Raw genomic sequence first — 20,985 nt, 5'->3', positions numbered from 1 at the left:
CCTGGACAGTTTCGGCTCAGAGAGCCAGACATTGGCTGGTGCCTTCTTCTCATCACATGACTTGGTGCATGAGCAACACAAATCTCCAAGTTGTTTTCCTCACAGCAGCTTGCTTCTAGACAGAAGTACACAGGCACATTCATGATTCACGTCAAATTAATTATTATGTTTTCTGGAAGAAATTTCTAAATGTGATCATGGAGATGACAAGATGGCAGCCAGTGAATAGAGTGCTCTGTTTATGGCATTTTAGCTTCCTCAGAAGTTTATGTCTATACACAGCTGTCCGTCACCATCTGCAGCCCATTTATTTAATGCGACTTATTGTGATTTATTGTAGTGATCTCCGTCATGGGATAATGGACCAGTCTATTCTGATAATACACAAAAACATTTCCAGCATTGATTATTATTTTTACGAATAACATACGTCTTTGAAATAGATGCTGAATTGATCAACTTCCCTTATTAATCGTCAAACTGGGAAAAAGTAGGAGAGATTTAAATGTTGCTTAGCATATTCGATTGGTGGATTACATTTGACAATAAAATTATCCAATCTGATTTGGCGACATGCATTCTTCAGGCAGCTTGTAATGGATCTGCAGTCAAAGCAGAAAGGGGAAAATCCTCTCCCACATCATTTGGCATCGAGGTACAAAAGCCTTGTTTTGCCTCTGATTCAAAACAGGAAACAACACAGAAACAACTCGAGGGGAGCCAGGCCGAGCGCCGTTGCCAACGTTACCTCGTCTAAGTTTATAAAACTCTGGCGACCTCGTCCGCTGTGACACATCTTTGGTGTGCTCAAGCAGCGAGCTCAGCCTCACCCTGGGGGTGACGGTGACGTTGACAACAAAGCCAATGTTCAGACGCACAACAGTCACGACCTGTGTCCTGCACAGGCTCACAGTGGGGGGCCACACCTCCGACTCCAGCCGTCCGCAGCCATCGGTCAGCTGCTGCTCGCTCCCAGACCAGAACATGGCTCCAGACTCCTGCACCTGGGGCGTTTGGTGTTTCTTCTGTGCCACTGCCCCCTTCACTCCCCCCAGCTCAGCGTTCATGGGCTGAGGAGGTGGGGGGGAATCACACTTTCATTCAAGGCCAATTAGGAGTTGATCACTGGGACACCCACCACTGACCGCTACAATGAGCTCCAGTCCGGAGCCACAAATAGGTGGTGGTGAAATACCAGTGGACAGAGGGGGCAGGGGCACGGAAACCTGAGTAGGGTGTGTATGCTTGTGTCCATGTGTGTGTTTTCAGGGTGTGCCTGGGTGTGTGTGTGTCTGTGTGTGTGTGTGTGTGTGTGTGTGTGTGTGTAGGACTTGTGTCATGTGCATGCTTGCAGACCTCTTTGTACCAGGGGGAAGGAGGATGAGGGGGAGGAGGGGAAGGAGGAGGAGGGAAGAGTGATCTGTTGCTTTAAATAAGAATGTGTTCAATTTGAGGAAGAAAGGGGGCAGGCCCTGAGTGCAAATTGTACGCCTGCTGAAACAGTGTGCCAGAGGATCCAACGTCATCTAGAAGTACACAGCAGAGAGAAGAGAGAGAGAGAGAGAGAGAGAGAGAGAGAGAGAGAGAGAGAGAGAGAGAGAGAGAGCGAGAGCGAGAGAGAGAGAGAGAGAGAGAGAGAGAGCGAGAGCGAGAGAGAGAGAGAGAGAGAGAGAGAGAGAGAGAGAGACACCATGAGGCAGAGGTGATGGATCCAGTCCTCTGAAAGTGACTTCTGCCTGGCATAAGGGAGGACACAGTCTACCCGGGGCTCCTTCAATCTGACAGGAAACTACAGACGACAACAAACTCAACGCATCCATTGTGTCGTGTTTTTTTTTACACGTCTTTCTTGTTTTTTGGCAGATTGAAAGTGGATTTTTCTAAACTTCGTACTCAATGTTTCCGGAGGAAATTCCAAGGAAGACCCAACTTCTGTTTAGGTTGTCTTTTTAATCACAGACTTTAAACACCATCAGTAGCATGCACTCAGGTGACAAGCAGTAGTGAGTCAGAGAACGGCAGCGAACGAAAGACAACTGGAAGGAGAGCACCAAGGAGAGAGAGAGAGAGAGAGAGAGAGAGAGAGAGAGAGAGAGAGAGAGAGAGAGAGAGAGAGAGAGAGAGAGAGAGAGAGAGAGAGAGAGAAAGGGAGAGAGAGAGGCAACCTCAACACAGTGGTTTTTCACATTTGGGATGACTTTGAACCAGGGAAAACTTCAATCAGCTCTTCCAAGAGGGAAAGGATACTGAAGCAGCCTGATCGCAACTCTACTATTATCCCGTGAGCATTGTGTTTCTCTAACTTTCTGTCTGGTGATTACATGAATGGGGTGTCAATTTGTAAATGTAATAGTTTGACACTATTGAAACTTTCAAATCAATAGCTCTGTAGATGTCTTAAATAATTGCAGTGCAATTAACTTGTAATGCTGTATTTTATTACATTGTTTTGCTGGAGGCTAGACATTTTCAAGTGTGGCGGCTTCATGTATAATTGCCATGATAATGATTTTCTGGTATTTGGGGTTTAGCAATCATCATTTGTCTTCCCGGGAGAAGTTCAGCGCCGAAGGTGGGGACGTTTAAATGACTTTAATTAGAGTTTTGACACGTTAGAGACAGAGAGGCAGGCAGGCTGGTCGTTAAGGCTGCTGAGTGGGCTCCCGTTGGGGATAAATATTTGTTAACTGATAAGACACTTGTCAAGATATCAGCCTACTAAAGAAAAGAGGAGACAATGTCCTAGTGTCACAAGGTCCTAAACCTTGACTCACGACCGGCCAAGGACCGAGCGTTCCTGTGAAGTCATCTAAGCTCTTTTACAGGCAGAGTAAAACCCAAAGAGACACGCAGATAAACAGCTGGAGCCTTGCTGTGTGGAAGTGCTGCTTGTGCTTCCAGGATGTCCCCTGGGGTCCGGAGCACAGGGAAGAGCGCTGCTGAATCTGAGCTTTGTTTCTGTTGCCGAGGCAATATTTGGATAAGGGGGCTTTGAGGTGGAACTTTAGGAGAGTACTGAAAACAGTTCCATGCGACTCCCTGCCTTACCCTTTCTCAGATCACCAACGTTTAGCCACGCGTGTGTGTGTGTGTGTGTGTGTGTGTGTGTGTGTGTGTGTGTGCGTGTGTGTGTGTGTGTGTGTGTGTGTGTGTGTGTGTGTGTGTGTGTGTGTGTGTGTGTGTGTGTGTGTGTGTGTGTGTGTGTGTGTGTGTGTGTGTGTGTGCGCGCGCACGTGCATTAGTAGGATGAAAAACGATGAAACCTCAAGGTGGACAAAAACCTCCACATGAGGAATGGCAAAATAGACTTGCTGGCTCCAGTACACAGAGTAGGAGTCTGAGATCTACCGTGCCCTGGATGTCATGTTAGTGGTTATATCCCGAGGATTACACGCTTGAGGAAAGAATGAGGTCACTCCCAAGGTAACGCAATAGCTCCAATTAACGGGAGCAGATTGAATTGGACTCTGATCCGACACAAACTTGGTGTCGTGCAGGCAGCTCTGCCCCGCATCCACAGATCGTCAAGCGCTCATTTGAACATGCAGTCAAAAAGCCTGTCCGACGGTGTTTACTTTTCTCTCTCTCTCGCGCTCTCTCTTTCTCACTCTCTCTAATCTCCCTGAATCGGCCTATCTCTCCATCGCTACCTGCTAGCTAATTGCAGTAGGAAATAATTGGGTCCGTAGATCTTGCCTGGTAGCCACTGTGGTGTGGGAGGTGGAGGGGAGGTCAAGTAAGGCCGGCTATGCTTGGCTACTACTGTGTCCAGCCAGTGGCTCCGTCTCGTGCTGCCCGGCCACCGACCGTTGACTTCCCATGTGTGTCTGGGGGGCCGGCCGGCTCTAATGAGCTAAGGGAGAATGCCAGGAATGCTGACGGGCCCTGGCTCTGTGAGAGGGGTGCAGGGAAGAGAGTGAGCAAGAGAGAGAGAGAGACATCAGCCAGGCTGACACAGTGGGTTTACCCAACATCTAATTAGCATGTGGTGCGCATTAATAACAGAACCAAGAAGGGACAATTAAATTGACACAGCGGGCAGGAAGACATCCTCAACGCACCGCTAAATTACAAATCATTCACGTTGTCCAGCCGAGCGTGCCCCTCTGTATGGCATTGTTAACCTCCCTCCCCGCAACTCAATGTGAATGTGTGAACGCCATCAATGGCTCCGGTGGTGTCCAGTGCTTTACAGCTCATGAGCACAGAGCGACTCAACCACCTCTTGTTGCGGTCCGGCTCCTGGCTGCTCGTTAAAACACACCGATGTCAACACAGTAATGACCGGGAGTGGGGGGGGGGGGGGGGGATTTAAGACTAGACTAGGCGGACAGGGGGAGGTGGAGGGGGGGTTGGTTGCTGTTCCCTGTGGCTGAATGTGGCTGGCTTAATGACAGAGCATCGACTCCTGGGCAGATGGGACTCTCTCAGGTCCCTGGGAGTCTGAGCACGAGAAGTGCTGTTATTTGAAGTGTGCACATTAACAGGGAATCCGAGGGAAAACGCACTTACAGCGCACATACATACACACACACTTGTGCGTGTGCATGCACACACACAAACACACATACACACACATGCACACACACACCCCACACTTATAAACAGTAACCCAGGCATGAAGCCCGAGGGATTCAAGATTAACCACCTCCGCAGGAAGGCTGAGTCACACAGCATGTTTTAGACACACTGAATCCTGTCTGCAACAATGCCCTATCAGCCAGCGGTGGGGCTTTTATTGTGGCGTAATATAAAAGTAAACGATTGTGAGCTGCACTAAAGACGCTATAGAGAAATAATGAGGTGGAAAACAGGGCTGGCTCCGCTTGACAGTGTAGCTCTAACTCAAGCGGTGTTCAAAGTTCTGCACGTGCGCATCAGTCAGCGAGTGGTGATGTCATGCGTGCCGACGTTGTTGGTGGTATTAGGACAATGAGAGACCTCGCTCCAAATTACTGTATTGAAAGACAAAGAAATTCCTCAGCTAATGCAAAACAGAGTTTAGACTTGTTTTTCATAAAAAAATCATTGGGTGTATGATATCCACACTGGAAAATAATCAGCATTTCACAAACAATGAAAATAAAATAACAATAAAACATAATTTAAGTACGGAAAAATGGCGAACAGAATTTTGCAGGATTGGAGAAAACTGGAATAACTAGGTTCCAAACATTCATTGAATGCAAAAATGTGATGATCTTCTGAATTAAATATGAATTGAACATGTGTTCAACTGTAAACTCAAAGGGTTTAAGGGTGAATGTGAAAGGATGACTGATAATGTTAAATGGAAATGGTTTTCCAACATGGATGATGGAGCAAAATAAAGTAACCTTCTACTGATCACGGTAATGGACTTAAGCCTTCCCGGTGATCAGAGTGTGTTTACACACAGTAATCTTGCAGCACAGAGCCAACAGTTTAAAGGCTCACTGGGTCATGTTCTTGGGGAGAGAAACTCACCTCTCTCCTCCCACGTCAGCCCAATGTACTGGCAGAGAGCCCAGAGTTACACACCAAGGCGAAAACAATCCTGCTCCGTACCGCTCCTGAGGTGGGCATCACACACTAGGTTATCTGTCCCTGGAGTTTATTCAGAGAGAGGGGGAGAGGGAGGGAGAGAGAGAGAGAGAGAGAGAGAGAGAGAGAGAGAGAGAGAGAGATTAAGCTTTAAGACTGGTGAATGACCCTTGCATGTTTCTTCAACTCTCAATCCAGGGCCAATAGAAACATTCATGCAATGCGTTTTGATCGGATGGGTGCCTCTTGCTGGCGGTGCAGAGGTGTTCCGCTGGGCTCCACTGTAATCCAATCTGCAGCATTTTTCAATGACTGACCCCTGGGGTTGAAGCCCCTTGCTATCCTTACACAGAAGTCACATTCTCCTCTGGACACAGCGCCCCTTCCCCCCGGCCCGACCCCACATAGCCCCCGTCACTTCTAATAATACCAGAATCAAACCCTGCCGACAGTCTGTCTGTCTGGCTGTCAGTCCCTTCTGTCCGTCTCTCTTCTTCTCTGTCCCTCCGTCCGTCTCGCTATCTTTGTGTGGATGGACTTGTTTACCTCATTTGGTCAGGGCCATTGCTTATATGTGATGTAACACAATTGATAACCAAAGCTGAACTATGTTCAGCCACATTTTCTAGTGTCTTCTTAGTTTATTTTTTCGTTTAATTTCATTACATTTTCCATGAGCAAAGATGCCCTGACCTGTGGAAGAGCACAAATAGGAGTGTTTTCATGTGTTATGGCCTGACAGCGGTATTTACCCAAAGGGGGAACACGGGCCAAGACCACTGGCTAAGCTAAACAGAATCACGTAGACAGTGAAGGAACAGACTCACTACAAACTGCCACTAGGGAGCTGAGCTCATCATTAGATAAAGAAAATATTTGACTTTGGAGGAGTGAAGGAAGATTTGCAGCTTTCAAACATCCCCTCTTGAATACACTTGAAGAGAGGTGGACTACTGGACTAGCTTGGCAGCATCAGGTCACAAATACGTCTTTATTAATGACCAAACTTGCCGGGTAGTAAACATGACGTTGTCTCATGTCTACATTACAAATATTCCGTTCCTTAGCAATGAGGTGCTGGATTTACTGCAGCATTTTAAGACACAGCATCTGTTGGTGCGTGCATTGGCTGTCGTGTGTCTGGTTTCAGCACTGAACTGTTCAATGGCCCGTATTCTCCGGTAGCTTTAACAGCCAGCCGCAGTGGAGAGTTGTAATGAGTAGGGCTCGCCTGGACAAAAAGCTAAAACTCCCTGAGCAGTGCGCCTTCCTACATCTGTGAGGTTACTGAGGCTCAAACCAGGGCGTCCTGGGGGAAAAGGGCTGCTTCTGGGCTAAATCACCCCAACTGTGAAGGGACTCCATTGACGTCCTGTCAGAGCAAATCTGCAGCCAAGTTCTGAAGGAGTTTCCTAAACCACAATAGTAAGAATAGGTTTTGATTCCGCAAGGTCAGAACAGTTCTGGCAAAATATCTCGGCTACGTACCGGGAGACACTGTGACGGATCAACTTAGCAGACAATAATAAGTCAATTGGTAATCACTCCAGACATCAATCTGTCCCTTGTTCCTACAATGTCGTAACGTCTTCTTAAATCTTCCTCAGGCTTTGGTGAGTTTGAACCTCTCTCATGGAGCCCCCTTCGGTGGTGCTGCTGGGGCTCCTTCTTGTGTATGGACTGGCCAGCGGAGCAGAGAACATTCAGGGGAGCCCCCCCGATGGTGGTCCGACCACCGGCCACGCTGCTGGTGGACCGCAGAAGGCCCAGGAGTTTGAGAGCAGCGACGAGGGCCTCGAGAGGGAGTTCCTGTATGCGGGGAGGAGCAAACGGGCCCCTCCCGACCCGCAGCAGGACAAGTGCTCCTACACGTTCATCGTGCCCCAGCAGAAGGTCACTGGGGCCATTTGTGTCAACTCCAAGGATCCCGAGGGCCTGCAGGAGAACCGGGTGAACAAGCAGGAGCTTGAGCTGCTGAACGTGGAGCTGCTGAAGCAGAAGAGGCAGATCGAGACCCTGCAGCAGCTGGTGGAGGTGGACGGCGGCATCGTAAACGAGGTCAAACTGCTGAGGAAGGAGAGCCGCAACATGAACTCCAGAGTCACCCAGCTGTACATGCAGCTGCTCCACGAGATCATCAGGAAGAGAGACAATGCCCTGGAGCTGGCTCAGATGGAGAACAAAATCCTGAATCAAACCTCTGAGATGCAACTGCTCACCAGCCGGTACAAAGACCTGGAGCACAAGTACCAGCACCTGGCCTCCTTAGCCAACAACCAGTCTGCCCTCATCGTCCTGCTGGAGGAGCACTGTCAGAGTCGCCCCATGCCCCGGTCTGTCCCCCGACCCCAGCCGGTTCCTCAGCCCCAGCCTCGGCCACAGCCTCGGCCGCAGCCGCCACCGGCGGCCCCACCGCTCAACAGGCCCTTCCAGCCCCCCGTCGCACCACGGCTCAACAACCAGATCACCAACGAGATCCAGAGCGACCAGAAGTCGCCGGTGCTGCCGACCATGCCTGGCGGGACACACAGCCCCTCCACCACGGACAAACCCTCTGGTGAGTCTGTCGTGTCTCAGATGAAAATAAATAAGGTTTTCTTTCCTGACAAAGATAATCCTTTGTTATGTGGGAAAAGTGAGTCCAGTCATTTATGGGTTGATTCTTACTGAATAGGCCACAATCAAAGGTTTGAATCAGAGGTTGAGCCAGTAGCAGAATGGAAACACTTATATTGACATTACAGTGGGAAATTGTGCTATTCTTTGTAAATGTATATAATATACCCCACACACTCCCAGAGCAAAAATAGTCTTGGCACAAACACAAAGGTGTGTGTTTAAAAAACGTCTTTCTATGAGAACGCTTGATAAGCTTAAGCCAAGTTGATCTTTAAAACACATGTTACTTGACGATTAAGAATAAAAACACCTCTGAACAGTCCTTTGTCCTTTGGTTGTAGCGTGTGTAGAGAATAGCCTTTTCAGCTTGTGCATTTTAGCAACACCAGCCTCCGTTTTAAAGAAAGGAATTGGACCACACCAATCAGGGTGCGACTTCGTGCCCACTTCACGCTTTTTCCATTGACATTTGGTGCGACCGCTCGCCTTTTGCCCTGGGCCCGCATGTGAACGGTAGCCTTTGTGGGGAATATTTGCATGGATGCAAGTGGTTTCCTGCGCACAGTCACGCAATTTACACCCTTAAAGTAACACAAATCCTTGGACATTATGAGTAAGAGATCCATTGTACGGAATGAATGGAGTGTGCAGGAGGAGCAAACAGGGAGAGTGGCAGAGTAGGCGGGAATCAAGGGGAGGGAGGGGGGGGGGGGGGCAGAGCAGGAACAGATAGAGAAACATGGTCTGTGTGAGGTCATTCTTTCCAGTTCCACCACACGATGAATCAGTCAAATGTTCCAGCGAGGCAGGATACATTATCAGGCATTACAGAACACGACCGGGCAGACCTTGGGCTTGATGCTTAATCAAAGACACTCATCTCTGTGTAGAGATGGCAGGCCAATAACAGGGTTCCCACTCCATTTAGATTATAATTCTTTGTGTATTTTTTATGTTCCAGGACATTTTCCATAACTTCGCTGTGTTCATAGAGGTTCATATTTCACTGCCTGTACAGTCAGTTGAAGCCAGGCGAATCTCCATAGAATGACTATTTATTTGTATAAATTAGACAACTGTGATCCAACTAAAGTTTTGTCATCATGGCCTCAGAGCACCGGGCCTGAATGTGACTGACCTGTCTGCATTACCTATTTAAATGACATCTGTCCTTCCTGAAGATGTGTACGATTAAATAAAATCACAGGTTATAGGTTATCAAGCGTTGTTGATACATGTTGATATATAATTTGCCGCCAAACACTAGACAGAAGGCTCACCGCGCCATCATCATTGCTGCCTCACACAGAAATAGAAACGGGAAGGATGGCGACGATGGGAGACACTGTGAGTCATTGAGGGATGTTTCATTTGCATGGACTATCTGTTACGTATCATACGAGGATGGCCTTGAACAACCTTTAGTTGGTGACTGAACAGAGCCCACACAAAAATGAAATATGTTTGGTAGCATAACTTCCAAATTTTCGTTGAGATGTTCCAGCTTTTTCCCGGACAATCCATCAATTTGGACATCTTTCATATGTTTTCTATCACTGGAAAACAACTTTTTAAGACGCATTGGAACCCTGAGTAGTGAGTTAGAATCCAAAAATATGTTCTCGGATTATACCAACTCCACACAACTACTTAACATGACAATTTGTTGGATGAATTGCCCTTTATGTTCCTAACTGTAACTGTATTGGTGATTTTTGGAGTATAGTATTTTTGACTATTCAAACCACCCACATCTGTTATTACCCCTGATGTATCACATATGCCCCGACTGTGATACGACTACTTTGAAGATAGAGTCAGTTGGGTAAAAGTGAGAAATCTTGAAAAGTTAAACACTTTCACAGCCAGTTGGAGATGCGGAGCCAGTGGTCCTATTAGTGTGTTTTTTCCATATCTACAGAGTTGGAAACTTAAATGGGGTGGAGGCAATGTTCCAATCATATGGAAAGACTTGTACCGAGAAGCCATGTGATCTCAACCAAGCATCTGCAGAATTCAGCATGAACTTTGTTCCTCAACTGGTTTAACAAATTCAACAACACAATTGCAACGTGGTGTGTCTGCAGGTGTCGTTGGTCAAAGCCAACAGCTGCCCTGCCGGCAATTAGTGCAACATTAAACATATTGTTGTTTGGGTTGAGTTAGTGGAAAAACATCATTGACATGTGATTAGTTTATTTCGTCGTAATATTTGTTATTATTTAGTTAAATGCTGATTTATTGACCGGAAAACAAGGAATATGGTTGAAAAAAATAATGGTGTAGTATAAAGAAAAGGAGAAAAAAAGAATAATACATCAATTGCACTTGTTGGTCTAAGCCCTGCTACTGTTTCCCATTGACTGATCAGGATCTCAAATGCCCGCATGCTAGTGTTACTTTTGGCTAAACAGCCAGTAGCCATTTTCGACCTCGAGCCCGACTGCCAAAATCAACTCGGCTGCTATTATACTAAGAGTCTACCATGCTGGAATACGGGATTCCCTAGACTGAGCTCAAATCCAAACATCCACCAAATGGGTGATTCCTTTCCTCCTCTAACTGGCAGGATATCCTTTAATGTATGCAGCATAAACAGATGTCTAAGTCAATGATTTTTGCATGGTGTCTCCCCTTCACCCTGATTCAGGCCCATGGAAGGACTGTCTGCAAGCCCTGGAGGACGGCCACAGCACCAGCGGCATGTACCTGGTGAAGCCAGAGAACGCCAACCGCCTCATGCAGGTGTGGTGCGACCAGAGGCACGACCCGGGGGGCTGGACCGTGATCCAGAGGAGGGTGGATGGCTCCGTCAACTTCTTCCGGAACTGGGAAACGTACAAGGTTTGTGAGCTGTTGTGAACACCCCCCCCCAGTCAAAGACTCCATCGTTTGGGTAGGAACACAGTTTGCTTTAGCAGAGGGTTGGGTTGAGACTTACCAGACCTGGGGGAGAATGAATCAGCGATTGTTGAGGTTGGAGGGCATCGAATGTGACCCTCGCAGAGTGGCCCCAACCGTTGGCTCGCCTGACCTCATTCATGACAGCAATCAGCCGCCAACACGTTTGTTTTGAATGTGTTCAGAAATGACACGCGCTAACTCCTCTTGAGATAATAGATGTAGAGTCAAGGCCAGGCCACGGCATTCTCTCATCCACTGGATCCTGAACGGTGTCTAAGTGAAGACATATGAATGTGAACTTTACTGCAGTCTCTCAAGCCATTAAGTTAAACAGCCCGTATAATTATGTTATTGTGCTGCTTAATAATATAATCATAAACACGTAAAAACACAGATCAAAACCAACAAAGTAGCGCTGAAGCTGTTATTGGGGAGACTCATTCTCTTTTTAAACCTGCTCACCATACGAGGTGAATGTTTTTTTTTTCTGAAAGTCAGCCTATTTGGTAGAAGTGAACCATTGTTGAGAATATGCCCTTTCGAACAGCCAAGTGTGTTGGTTGTTTTGTGAGGTTTTTAAATAATTTTAAACAGTTAGCGGTCTGCTTCCAGTGAGACCAATTTTTTTAATGGGGCATTTTCTAACAGTGAATATTATGTTGGCAGGCAAATCATTTCTGCTGTCACATAGTAAACATATTTACGATAAATCTGAATCATTTTGAAAGATTACGTTGAACTTCGATCAAGGTACATGTAGTGCTAATAGGAAACCAGTTCACTACAAATGACCTTATAGTATAACGATAACACAGCGCTGTCTTCATCCTTGGCCTTATGCTCTCAAATGAACCCCCTGGTACTTTTTAACTGGATAACAGTGGAAAAACGCTCACCATAAACTAGAGTCACGCTCCGTTTATTTTAATGTGCCCTGATAATAAACAACAGCAGAGGAAAATCCCAAACCTATAATCATCCGTGTAGAATGGAACAAATCATTCCCTATAGATGGCCCAAACCACTCACACACACATTTCTCACAGACCAGTAATTGAAAGGGATGTCTGCCTGGTTCCCTGACGGCCCTGCCGTGTCCTCCTCTCCACAGCAAGGCTTTGGTAACATCGATGGAGAGTACTGGCTGGGTCTGGAGAACATCTACTGGCTGACCAACCAGGCCAACTACAAGCTGCTGGTCACACTGGAGGACTGGTCAGGGAAGAAGGTGTTCGCCGAGTACGCCAGCTTCAGGCTGGAGCCCGAAGCCGACTTCTACAAGCTCCGGGTGGGACGTTACCACGGAAACGCTGGCGACTCCCTCACCTGGCACAACGGCAAGCAGTTCACCACGTTGGACCGGGACCACGATGTGTACACAGGTATGGGGGGCCGCAGGGCTATACTGTGATAGTTGCAGTATAACAGCATCAATAGCTCCGCACCTCATGGTTTGACTTGAGGGCTGAAAGTGTACGTGTTGCACTGTGTGTTACGTTTTTGTGCGTGTGAATTGTGAACGGAACAAAAGATGCAATATAACTAATAATTATAATGAATATAATTATAACACATGCAATTTGGAAGCCCTCACCCAAATTCACCGTACAATGTGATAGGGGCAGACTTGGAGTCCTCAGTGGGAATCAACCTACTAACCCTGGAAGATTATACTCTGCCAGCTAGAAAGGACTTTTATATCTCCGTCATAGTCATTATAATTACATTGGCTTCCTGTAGGTCAGAGAATTGATTATAAAATCATGTTGCTAACCTATAAATCCCTACATGGTTTAGGGCCAAACTATTTAAATGATATGCTTCCACTAGATAAGCTTTCTAGACCACTAAGATCTTCTGAGACTAATCTGTTAATTATCCCCAGAGTAAACGCGAAACATGGGAAAGCAGGATTTAGTTACTATGCAACAAATAGCTGAAATAAAGGGTTAGGGTTAGGGTTAGGGTTAAAACACTTGTTTAACACCTTTAAACAAGACTGAAGACTTTTATGTTTGCTTTAGCTTTCTGCTAAATCTTGAATACATTGCTATTTTATTACTAAAATGCCTTTTTAACTTTGACTTTATTTTCTATTTTACATGATACATGATCTGACACCAGAGATAAAGGATAAGGGTTTGAGACCCAAGTTCTGTCTGGGTTAGAGTCCTAGAATCTGGGTTGGAGTCCCAGAGAAACTACCAAGTTCCCTCAGGTCGGGTTGGAGTCCCAGAGAAAGGACCAAGTTCCTTTAGGTTGGATTGGAGTCCCAGAGAAAGGACCAAGTTCCTTTAGATCGGGTTGGAGTCCCAGAGAAAGGACCAAGTTCCTTTAGGTCGGGTTGGAGTCCCAGAGAAAGGCAATCGGGTTGTTACTATTGTCTCAGTGTAAGCAGTGCAACAAAAAGAGAGATGAATTGGAGAAGGCAACTGGTCACTATGAGGTGAAGTGTTTGAGACCCGAGTTCTGTCTGGGTTAGAGTCCTAGAATGCGGGTTGGAGTCCCAAAGAAAGGACCAAGTTCCTCTAGGTCGGATTGGAGTCCCGACGTGGGTACCAGAGAGTATGTTGATCTGATCTTAAATACAATGCACTTTCTAAAATGCTGATCTATTTTACTCATTTTTTGCATATGTTTTCTTTTACTTAGGCTATCTATTATTTTATTTTATTGTATGACAATGTTTATATGTGAAGAACTTTGAGTCCGCCTTGTGTATGAAAAGTGCTACATGAATAAAGTTGCCTTGCCTTGCCTTGCCTTGCCAATAATACTAACCATTTCTATCTCCTAGGTAATTGTGCCCACTATCAGAAGGGAGGCTGGTGGTACAACTCCTGCGCTCACTCCAACCTGAACGGCGTCTGGTACCGGGGTGGACATTACCGCAGTCGCTACCAAGACGGAGTCTACTGGGCTGAGTTCAGAGGCGGAGCTTATTCCCTTAAGAAAGTAGTGATGATGATCAGACCTAACCCCAACACCTTCCACTAGCCAGCAGAGAGAACACTTACTGCCGAGTGCAGTCTGAGACACCTTTCTTTGTATTCATACAGATCCTAATAAAAATCAACCGTTTTGAACCAGATGGAACTATATAACGAAGCCAGATCATAAAGAGGGTAAAAATGGAAAAGAATGTGCAATAATTAAGCAACAGGATGGCCTGCTCATTGAGGCCAGTCTGGTCGGGCGTCCCAGTGCCGCCACTCCAAAATAATTGCACTTTCATTCTCTTTAGTTATTTTTTACTACCAGCATTAGATTCAATATAAGACACAAACTCATTGTTCAACAGTTTGCTAGAGGTACACTGTTACATGATAATCTGTTGCTTGTAATAGATGGTGCTTTCCCCTGCGCTGTGTTTTCGGCAGAAAATCTGAAAAAGTTACATTCTTGATTTGCTGTTAGAATCTGAAAATACCTAGGATTAACGGTAGAGAAATCCAGGAAACGGTAGACACAGGAATCACAATCCAGTGACTTTGTTTGAAGAAAACTTCAGGTGTGCATTTTATAGGAATATACTAATGTTTTGTTGGATTTAAATACAGGTGTTTATATTATGACCAGACTTGTATATTAAGTGTTTAAATTGTCCCTTACCTGGCATCAAACCATGCCAGTTTTTGCAAAACATAATTCCATACTTTAAATGTTCATGCGTGATTAATAAATACAGAAATATCACACACACACACCATATGCTTTGGATGATAAACCATTTGACAGATGTCCTTCAAATTAAACCTTTTGAACTTCAATTGCCTGGACAGGTGCTGTTTTGCCTGTATGAACCAAGGACTGTGTTTACTGTAAAAATTCAGTTGTCTGTTGATGTCGATTGATCCAACACCGTGTGTCTGTACATAAAAAGATACTTGTAATATAATGTAACAAAATCTATCATGTATCGCTATTAAGTTGCAATAAAACATGTACAGCTTGGTCTCTGCTCTAACGTGACGTTTTCTGATACATATTTGACCTGATGTTCAAGGTTCAAACATAACTTAACTGAATAACCTTACTGACATTGACTCTCCCTTTCAGTATATAAGTAGTATGTTAGACACCACACAAAAGCTTATGGTGTAACTAAATGTCACATTTCTATAGCTGTTCCAATTCTGACCTTTAGGAGTCAATTCCAAAGTTACTGACTTAATAACTTGAAGTGCTTCACTCTCATTCTTGTTAAGCAGCTGGAAATACATATTTCCAAGGAATGGTTTCCTCTAAGTAGCTCAGTGTTGCTTGTCATTTTGCCCAGAACATTTTAAAAACCAAACAAGGAGATGATTATGCCTCATGTTTACTTATTTCAAGATGGTCTTCCTCAGATGGTGCAGTCAATTAAGGTCAGTCTAGGGCTTATCCTTGGGAATCAGATCTGGTGGGGATAAACGTGGTTAGATAGATTGATGGATGGATGAGATGATGGATGAATGGATAGATAGATGAAGGGATGAGTAAATGGATGGATGAATGGATGAGTTAATATATGGATAAATAGATGGGTAAATAGATAAAATAATTGATGGGTGGATGAATTAGTGGATAGATGGATACATGAATGGATAAATAGATGAATATATGGATTGGTGAATGAATGGGTGGATAGGATCTTAGATGAATTGATGGATGGATGGATGAATTGATGAATGTTTGAATGTGTAGATGAATGGTTGGATTGATGGATGGGTGGCTGAATGGGTGTATTAATGACTACATAGATGGTAGGATTAATGAATCCACACATTCATGGTTGAACGGATGGATGAATCGATAGATGGATGGTTGGATGAATGAGTGAATATATGGGTTGACCTATGGATGGATAAGGGGCATAGATGGGTGAATGAATGGATTGATGAGTAGATATATGAATGAATGAATAGACGGACTGTAGGATATGCCTCAATATCTATTATCCATTATAATAGGAAGATTTTGTGTAAATTGACTACTACATTTTTTTCGACTACTACTCTTAGGTCTGTCAGACGTGGGTCAAGGTAATACCAACTCACCAACTGGCTGGCTGACCAGTTAGGAATGAGGGCCAAGAGGCCCAACAGCTCAAGCTGTGGTTACACAGAGGATATCCTCATAAAGACAATTACCAGAGGAGCGATTAGTCACACTTTGATTTTTTGCTCTGTCTAAGGAGTTGGTCCACGTGGATCACAGAGGGACAGAGACGGAATGTGATTTATCACGTACCGACCACAAAGTAGGATTGGGGACGGCGGAACAGAATGGCAGATGACATTTGACTGCCTTGTAAAACCTCAGCTATGAAGCAACCCCTTCCGCTCAAAGCAGAAACTCCCTTTGTTCCTCTGGGCCCATGAGTTTTCCAGAAGGCAACTGGAACTTATATAGCGGGACGATGGAGACACTGCTGCACTAGCTAGGAGCCAAAATGGAGAGAGCTAATGTGCATTGCTTACACACTGTGCACCTCTAGTGCAGGACGTGCTGAGTGATCATAATCTTCTGTTGAACAAACGGTATGCTTTATGTATTTATAGTCATATGTACATACTCAAGCATATGTATGTATGCTTTATGAATCTGAACGAAGGTTGAATCTCGCCGAGTGATGCTACATTGTCTCACAAAGAGCCCTGAGCTCTCGGCTTTGCTTACAGAGACGATCCAGAACCAGACAGCTCAGTCACATCAGACAACAGAGTGGAAAAGGGTGCATAATACTCATAGAGACAGGTATTCTCTATCAAATGTAAATATACTAACCCTATTGTGATGCACCTTCGCTAATTGTAGAGTAGCAGTATAGTAGTATGTCCAAGCTACTGCCAAAGTGTTCATGTTGATCCAACCAGGACAGATGGTACGCTGCAAAAGACACAAATGATCATCAACAAAACGTAGTGACCTTGGTATGGAATCAAAAACCACCACGTGCAAAATGTTAACATTTGTTAGATAATAAACTGACATGAAATGAACTGGATGTTTCAACGATCACAGTTAAATGCTACAAATCCCTTTTTTCCGCCTACAAAGACAGAGAGGCTTTGGGAGGGAGAGAGGAAGCCATTTATCTCCAGGAGTGTCCTGGAGGTTTTTCCTCTGAGATGGATAGAAGAATTAAAGACCTCTCTGAGGACAAGACAAAGCAAAACTTTCCACACCATTTACCCTCCTCAAACATCCAACACAACGTTTATTTGACTGAAGTGATGTTAGAAATATACGACAGGAGAACAAAATAGCTGAAATTAAATACGTACGCCGCAATTAACCAAACATCTTGTCATCAGCCAATCTAAGTTGTAAACGATGCCAACCCGATGGAAAGACTTCACGCAGCCAGACCGGTGGACAGCGGCTCCGGCTCCGTAAATAGACCACATTCTCCTCCCATGTGTCGTCTTCCTGCTGTCTCACCGCTGTGGAAAGCTTCGTTGAGGGTGGCCTCTTCAGACCCCAGACCCCCACCCACCCCCCTCTCCTTCCTTTCCCAGTATGGAAAACCATAAGCTGACGCAGTGCTCACTCAGCACAGAGCGAACCGCGTTTCCTCCAACTTCAAAACGGCACTTTCCGAAGGGGCCCGCATTGTTGATTTATGTCTCGTCAAGTGTGTGCTTTTACTTTGAGTCAAAGTGCCCTCCCGAGTTCAATTTGGTGGAATGGGTTTAACCGTTTGGATGTTGTTGTAGATGTTGACTCAGGGATGAGCTGAGTTCTAAAGGTATGCTGACATAACCTAAAAAATGGTATCATTCAAAGTTGCAAGCAAAAAATATATTTAGTAATTAGCTTTTTACTCTTTTTTACTACGCATCAACATAATTAATAATGTCTTAAACCTTGGAATATATGTCAGAACAGCGTAGGAGCATTGAAGGCTCTCTCTCCTCCTTCTCGGGCCAGTGGGTAACCTCTCCATCTTTGAACCAGTTTTCACCATGCCAAAGGTAGCCGACAGACACCTCGTAATCGATGAGCGAGGATGGCAGACCCTTCAGCCTGGGACTCAAGTATCTCTATCTCTTTGTCGCTGTGTGTTTCTCTTTGTCTGTCTCTCTCCCAGTGTATAATAGTCTATGTGTGTGCGTGTCCCTCTCTTTGTCTATAATTGCCTGTTTCTTTGAGGCGGTAGATGACACAATAGTGAGTGCTCCTAACTATCATAATCATCCTTTTCACACTGCCCGTCAGCAGAAAACACACTCTGAGCCATTACGAGCAGCGAATAGCAGAGGAGCCATAAAAAGATTGGCCCCGTAAAGTTCTAACCAGCCTGTGTTTCCTGGTAGCTTGAAGCCACTTTCCAGCAGTGTGCAAAATAAATTCATATGGGAATTATTAAGAGATGTTTCGAAATACAAAGTCAAATTATAATGTGGTGCCGTTCCTTTGAAGAACGGGCATCACGTCATTGTTTGATACTCAGCTGGAGAGACGGGTGAGGATGGAATTATCGAGTTCTTCCGAAACCTCAGCTCTGTTGAACGGACTTCTGACCTGGAAGATGTACAGACCTGCTTGTAGTTATAGTGTCAGTATGTAGACCGATTTAGTAGAAATGTTGGTATGTATGACGCCATGAATTCGGTCTTAACTTCTTCCATCACGTCTATGGTTTTTCCAAAGGGGACTGAACTAAATGAAATATGACTCTATCTGTCTTATCTATAACATAAATTGATATGATACAACATAAAAAATAATGAAAATCATGAAATGAGAGTCGATTTATTCTCAGAATACTCGTCTACACATGAACTCTTTGACATAAAATTAGGGTAAGTGGAAACTTAATGGAAACTTACCTGTCAAACTTAATGTGAACCCATTATGACCCTGGATGCTCAACCACCACCTTCATCCATGAACGTCCTCCAGACACAGTGGAAAGCGTCTCCAGCAGGGACAATAAAGATTTAACAGCGGTGAGAAGACATCCACAGGCATGAGTGTAAAGTAAGAGTTGTAAAACCTCTCTGATTCCTTCACTATATAGTCTACCTATGAGATTCATTAAAAAAAGGCCCAATGTGAATTTTAACTAAACAGCTCAACTCACACTATTATTACTAAGATCCTAAGCCCAGTCAGTCTCTGGATGACTGTCTATGAGTCAGCCCCAGCTTAAAGCATGGATCAAACTCTCAATCGGGGCACAATAGATTAGTCCTGGTTTTTATGCTGAAGAAGAATGTGATGAACATGTCTCCTGAACCTTTCATCTAATTTTCTTTAGAGTAATGCCTCTTTTGTCCGACAGACATAGAGCAATTACCGAGAAACGTGTATCAAGCCAGCCAACCTGGCTTACCGGGGCACACCCAGGTACACATTTAATAGGGACTTGTACCTATTCAATGTTTTTGGCAGTAGTGATTGCTGTGCAGTACAGAAACAATGAGTGCATGGAGAGGATCGTTTTCAGCATAGCGATATTTACTGAGATTCTGTCTTAAGAAAAACCTTTCTTGCAATACCTACTGAACCAAGAGTAGTAGAGTAGGAGTTGTAGTATATTAGTATGAGCAGCAGTGGTTGTAATGGTAGTAAAGTTTGAAATGCTTCCCTGCTCCCTCAACAAAGAGAGTTGAATGGCTTTGGTTCCAAGTTGATGAGATCTGGTCTCTCTAGACTATTTAGTAGCCTCAACTGCCAATAAATTCAGTATCGAAGCAGTATTAAAGGTGCTGTGGATTCAATTTAATTAAATTTGTTGGAGATGACATAGCCATCTGTCAGATATTTCTGAGTGAAACGTGCAGTGAGAATGCGTGTTTCCAGTCGATGGCGCCGGCCTCAGTATGAGACAGTTTCGATTCCAGATCATATCTTTCTTGATTGGTTGGAGGAATGCATCCCGCCTGTCAGTCCCAAGTGTGTGAAACACAACACTTCCCCATAATGGAGAAAAAGTTCAGTTCACCTTCATGGCTTTATAGGGGGAAAATAGTGCTAAGCTGTGATAACTTCAACGTCGTTTCAAACACATTTTGAAGAAAGGCTTTCCATAGTTTCCATTCTGATCAGTGTAAAAAAGGAAAGACAGGTTGTCCCGTCGCATATCAATGGAGTTCACTGAAACCCCCAATGATAATTACCTCCCCTATTAAGCTGCAGTAGACATATTATACTCGCAAGGCCCATACTCTAAAGACGCAATCGTGTATGATGAATGCTACGGTTTCAGCAAAGAGGAAGGGTAATCCTATAGCGTGCAGAACAAGGATTAAATGTAGTTTTCTGTCTCCACATTAAATCTTCTAGGTGGAGACCAGAAAGCACTGTTAACTATCATGTCGTGTCATGTAGAAAACTGCGGAATAACCCTGATATTTTAACTGCAGGGTGAGAGCTTTGCAGTTCAAAGCCCTTACTTTTCCAACACAAGTCCAATACGAGTATTATAGGAATTAAAGAGGCTCACTAGATGCCGAATTGTTCTTGGCTAAATAACACAAAGGACATCATGGAAAATAGTCGCTTTGTTGATCTCGGCAGGACAAGCGGTATGTGCACCTTGGTGGTGTGGGCCTGTTCTGCAATATCTCAAAGTCATGATTTAAATGACGGATTGGATATAAATATGGAATAAGTTGTATGGTCACAGGGAAGGGGTTTTAGGGAGTGCAGAATCAATAACTTCCAGCTCGTTTGCACAAGCAGATCGCAATTTGCACAGCTAATTTCTTTTTTTTTTGCTGTCTTTTATCTGTTTTGTTGGCATGATGCCTTTGTTGCATGTGAATGTTGCATGTTGTACTGTTACTGATGCAAAAATGTCCCTACCCAAGACAAATTTCTCCCTGGGGAGACAAAATAAAGTTACTATGAACTTTGACTTTGATCCATACACTGAGGTGTATGCCTATGTTGTATTTTGTGGATTATTCACAGATGCATCTTCCTGCTGTAGGAGTCTCTATTGAG

General features: G+C 44.7%; 1 protein-coding gene across 2 annotated transcripts; it reads left to right on the top strand.

Annotated features, from left to right (window-relative positions):
• The first annotated feature begins 1,601 nt into the window (after positions 1–1,601).
• On the top strand, positions 1,602–15,001 carry angptl2b (angiopoietin-like 2b). Of its 2 annotated transcripts, none has more exons than XM_060054969.1 (5): positions 1,602–1,940; positions 7,131–8,080; positions 10,793–10,986; positions 12,158–12,428; positions 13,844–15,001. In XM_060054969.1, exons 2-5 carry the CDS (start codon positions 7,156–7,158, stop codon positions 14,041–14,043), a joined length of 1,590 nt encoding a protein of 529 aa, XP_059910952.1. In that variant the 5' UTR covers positions 1,602–1,940; positions 7,131–7,155; the 3' UTR covers positions 14,044–15,001. The 2 variants fall into 2 exon arrangements, with proteins under 2 accessions (XP_059910952.1, XP_059910951.1); XM_060054968.1 differs by having other exon boundaries at positions 1,604–2,281.
• Positions 15,002–20,985: the final 5,984 nt, after the last annotated feature.

The sequence above is a fragment of the Gadus macrocephalus genome, chromosome 6 (genome assembly GCF_031168955.1).
Source record: "Gadus macrocephalus chromosome 6, ASM3116895v1".
Classification (NCBI taxonomy): Eukaryota; Metazoa; Chordata; class Actinopteri; order Gadiformes; family Gadidae; genus Gadus; species Gadus macrocephalus.
The sequence above is the reverse complement of the archived record's forward strand: the minus strand, read 5'-3'. Positions and strand labels throughout refer to the sequence as shown.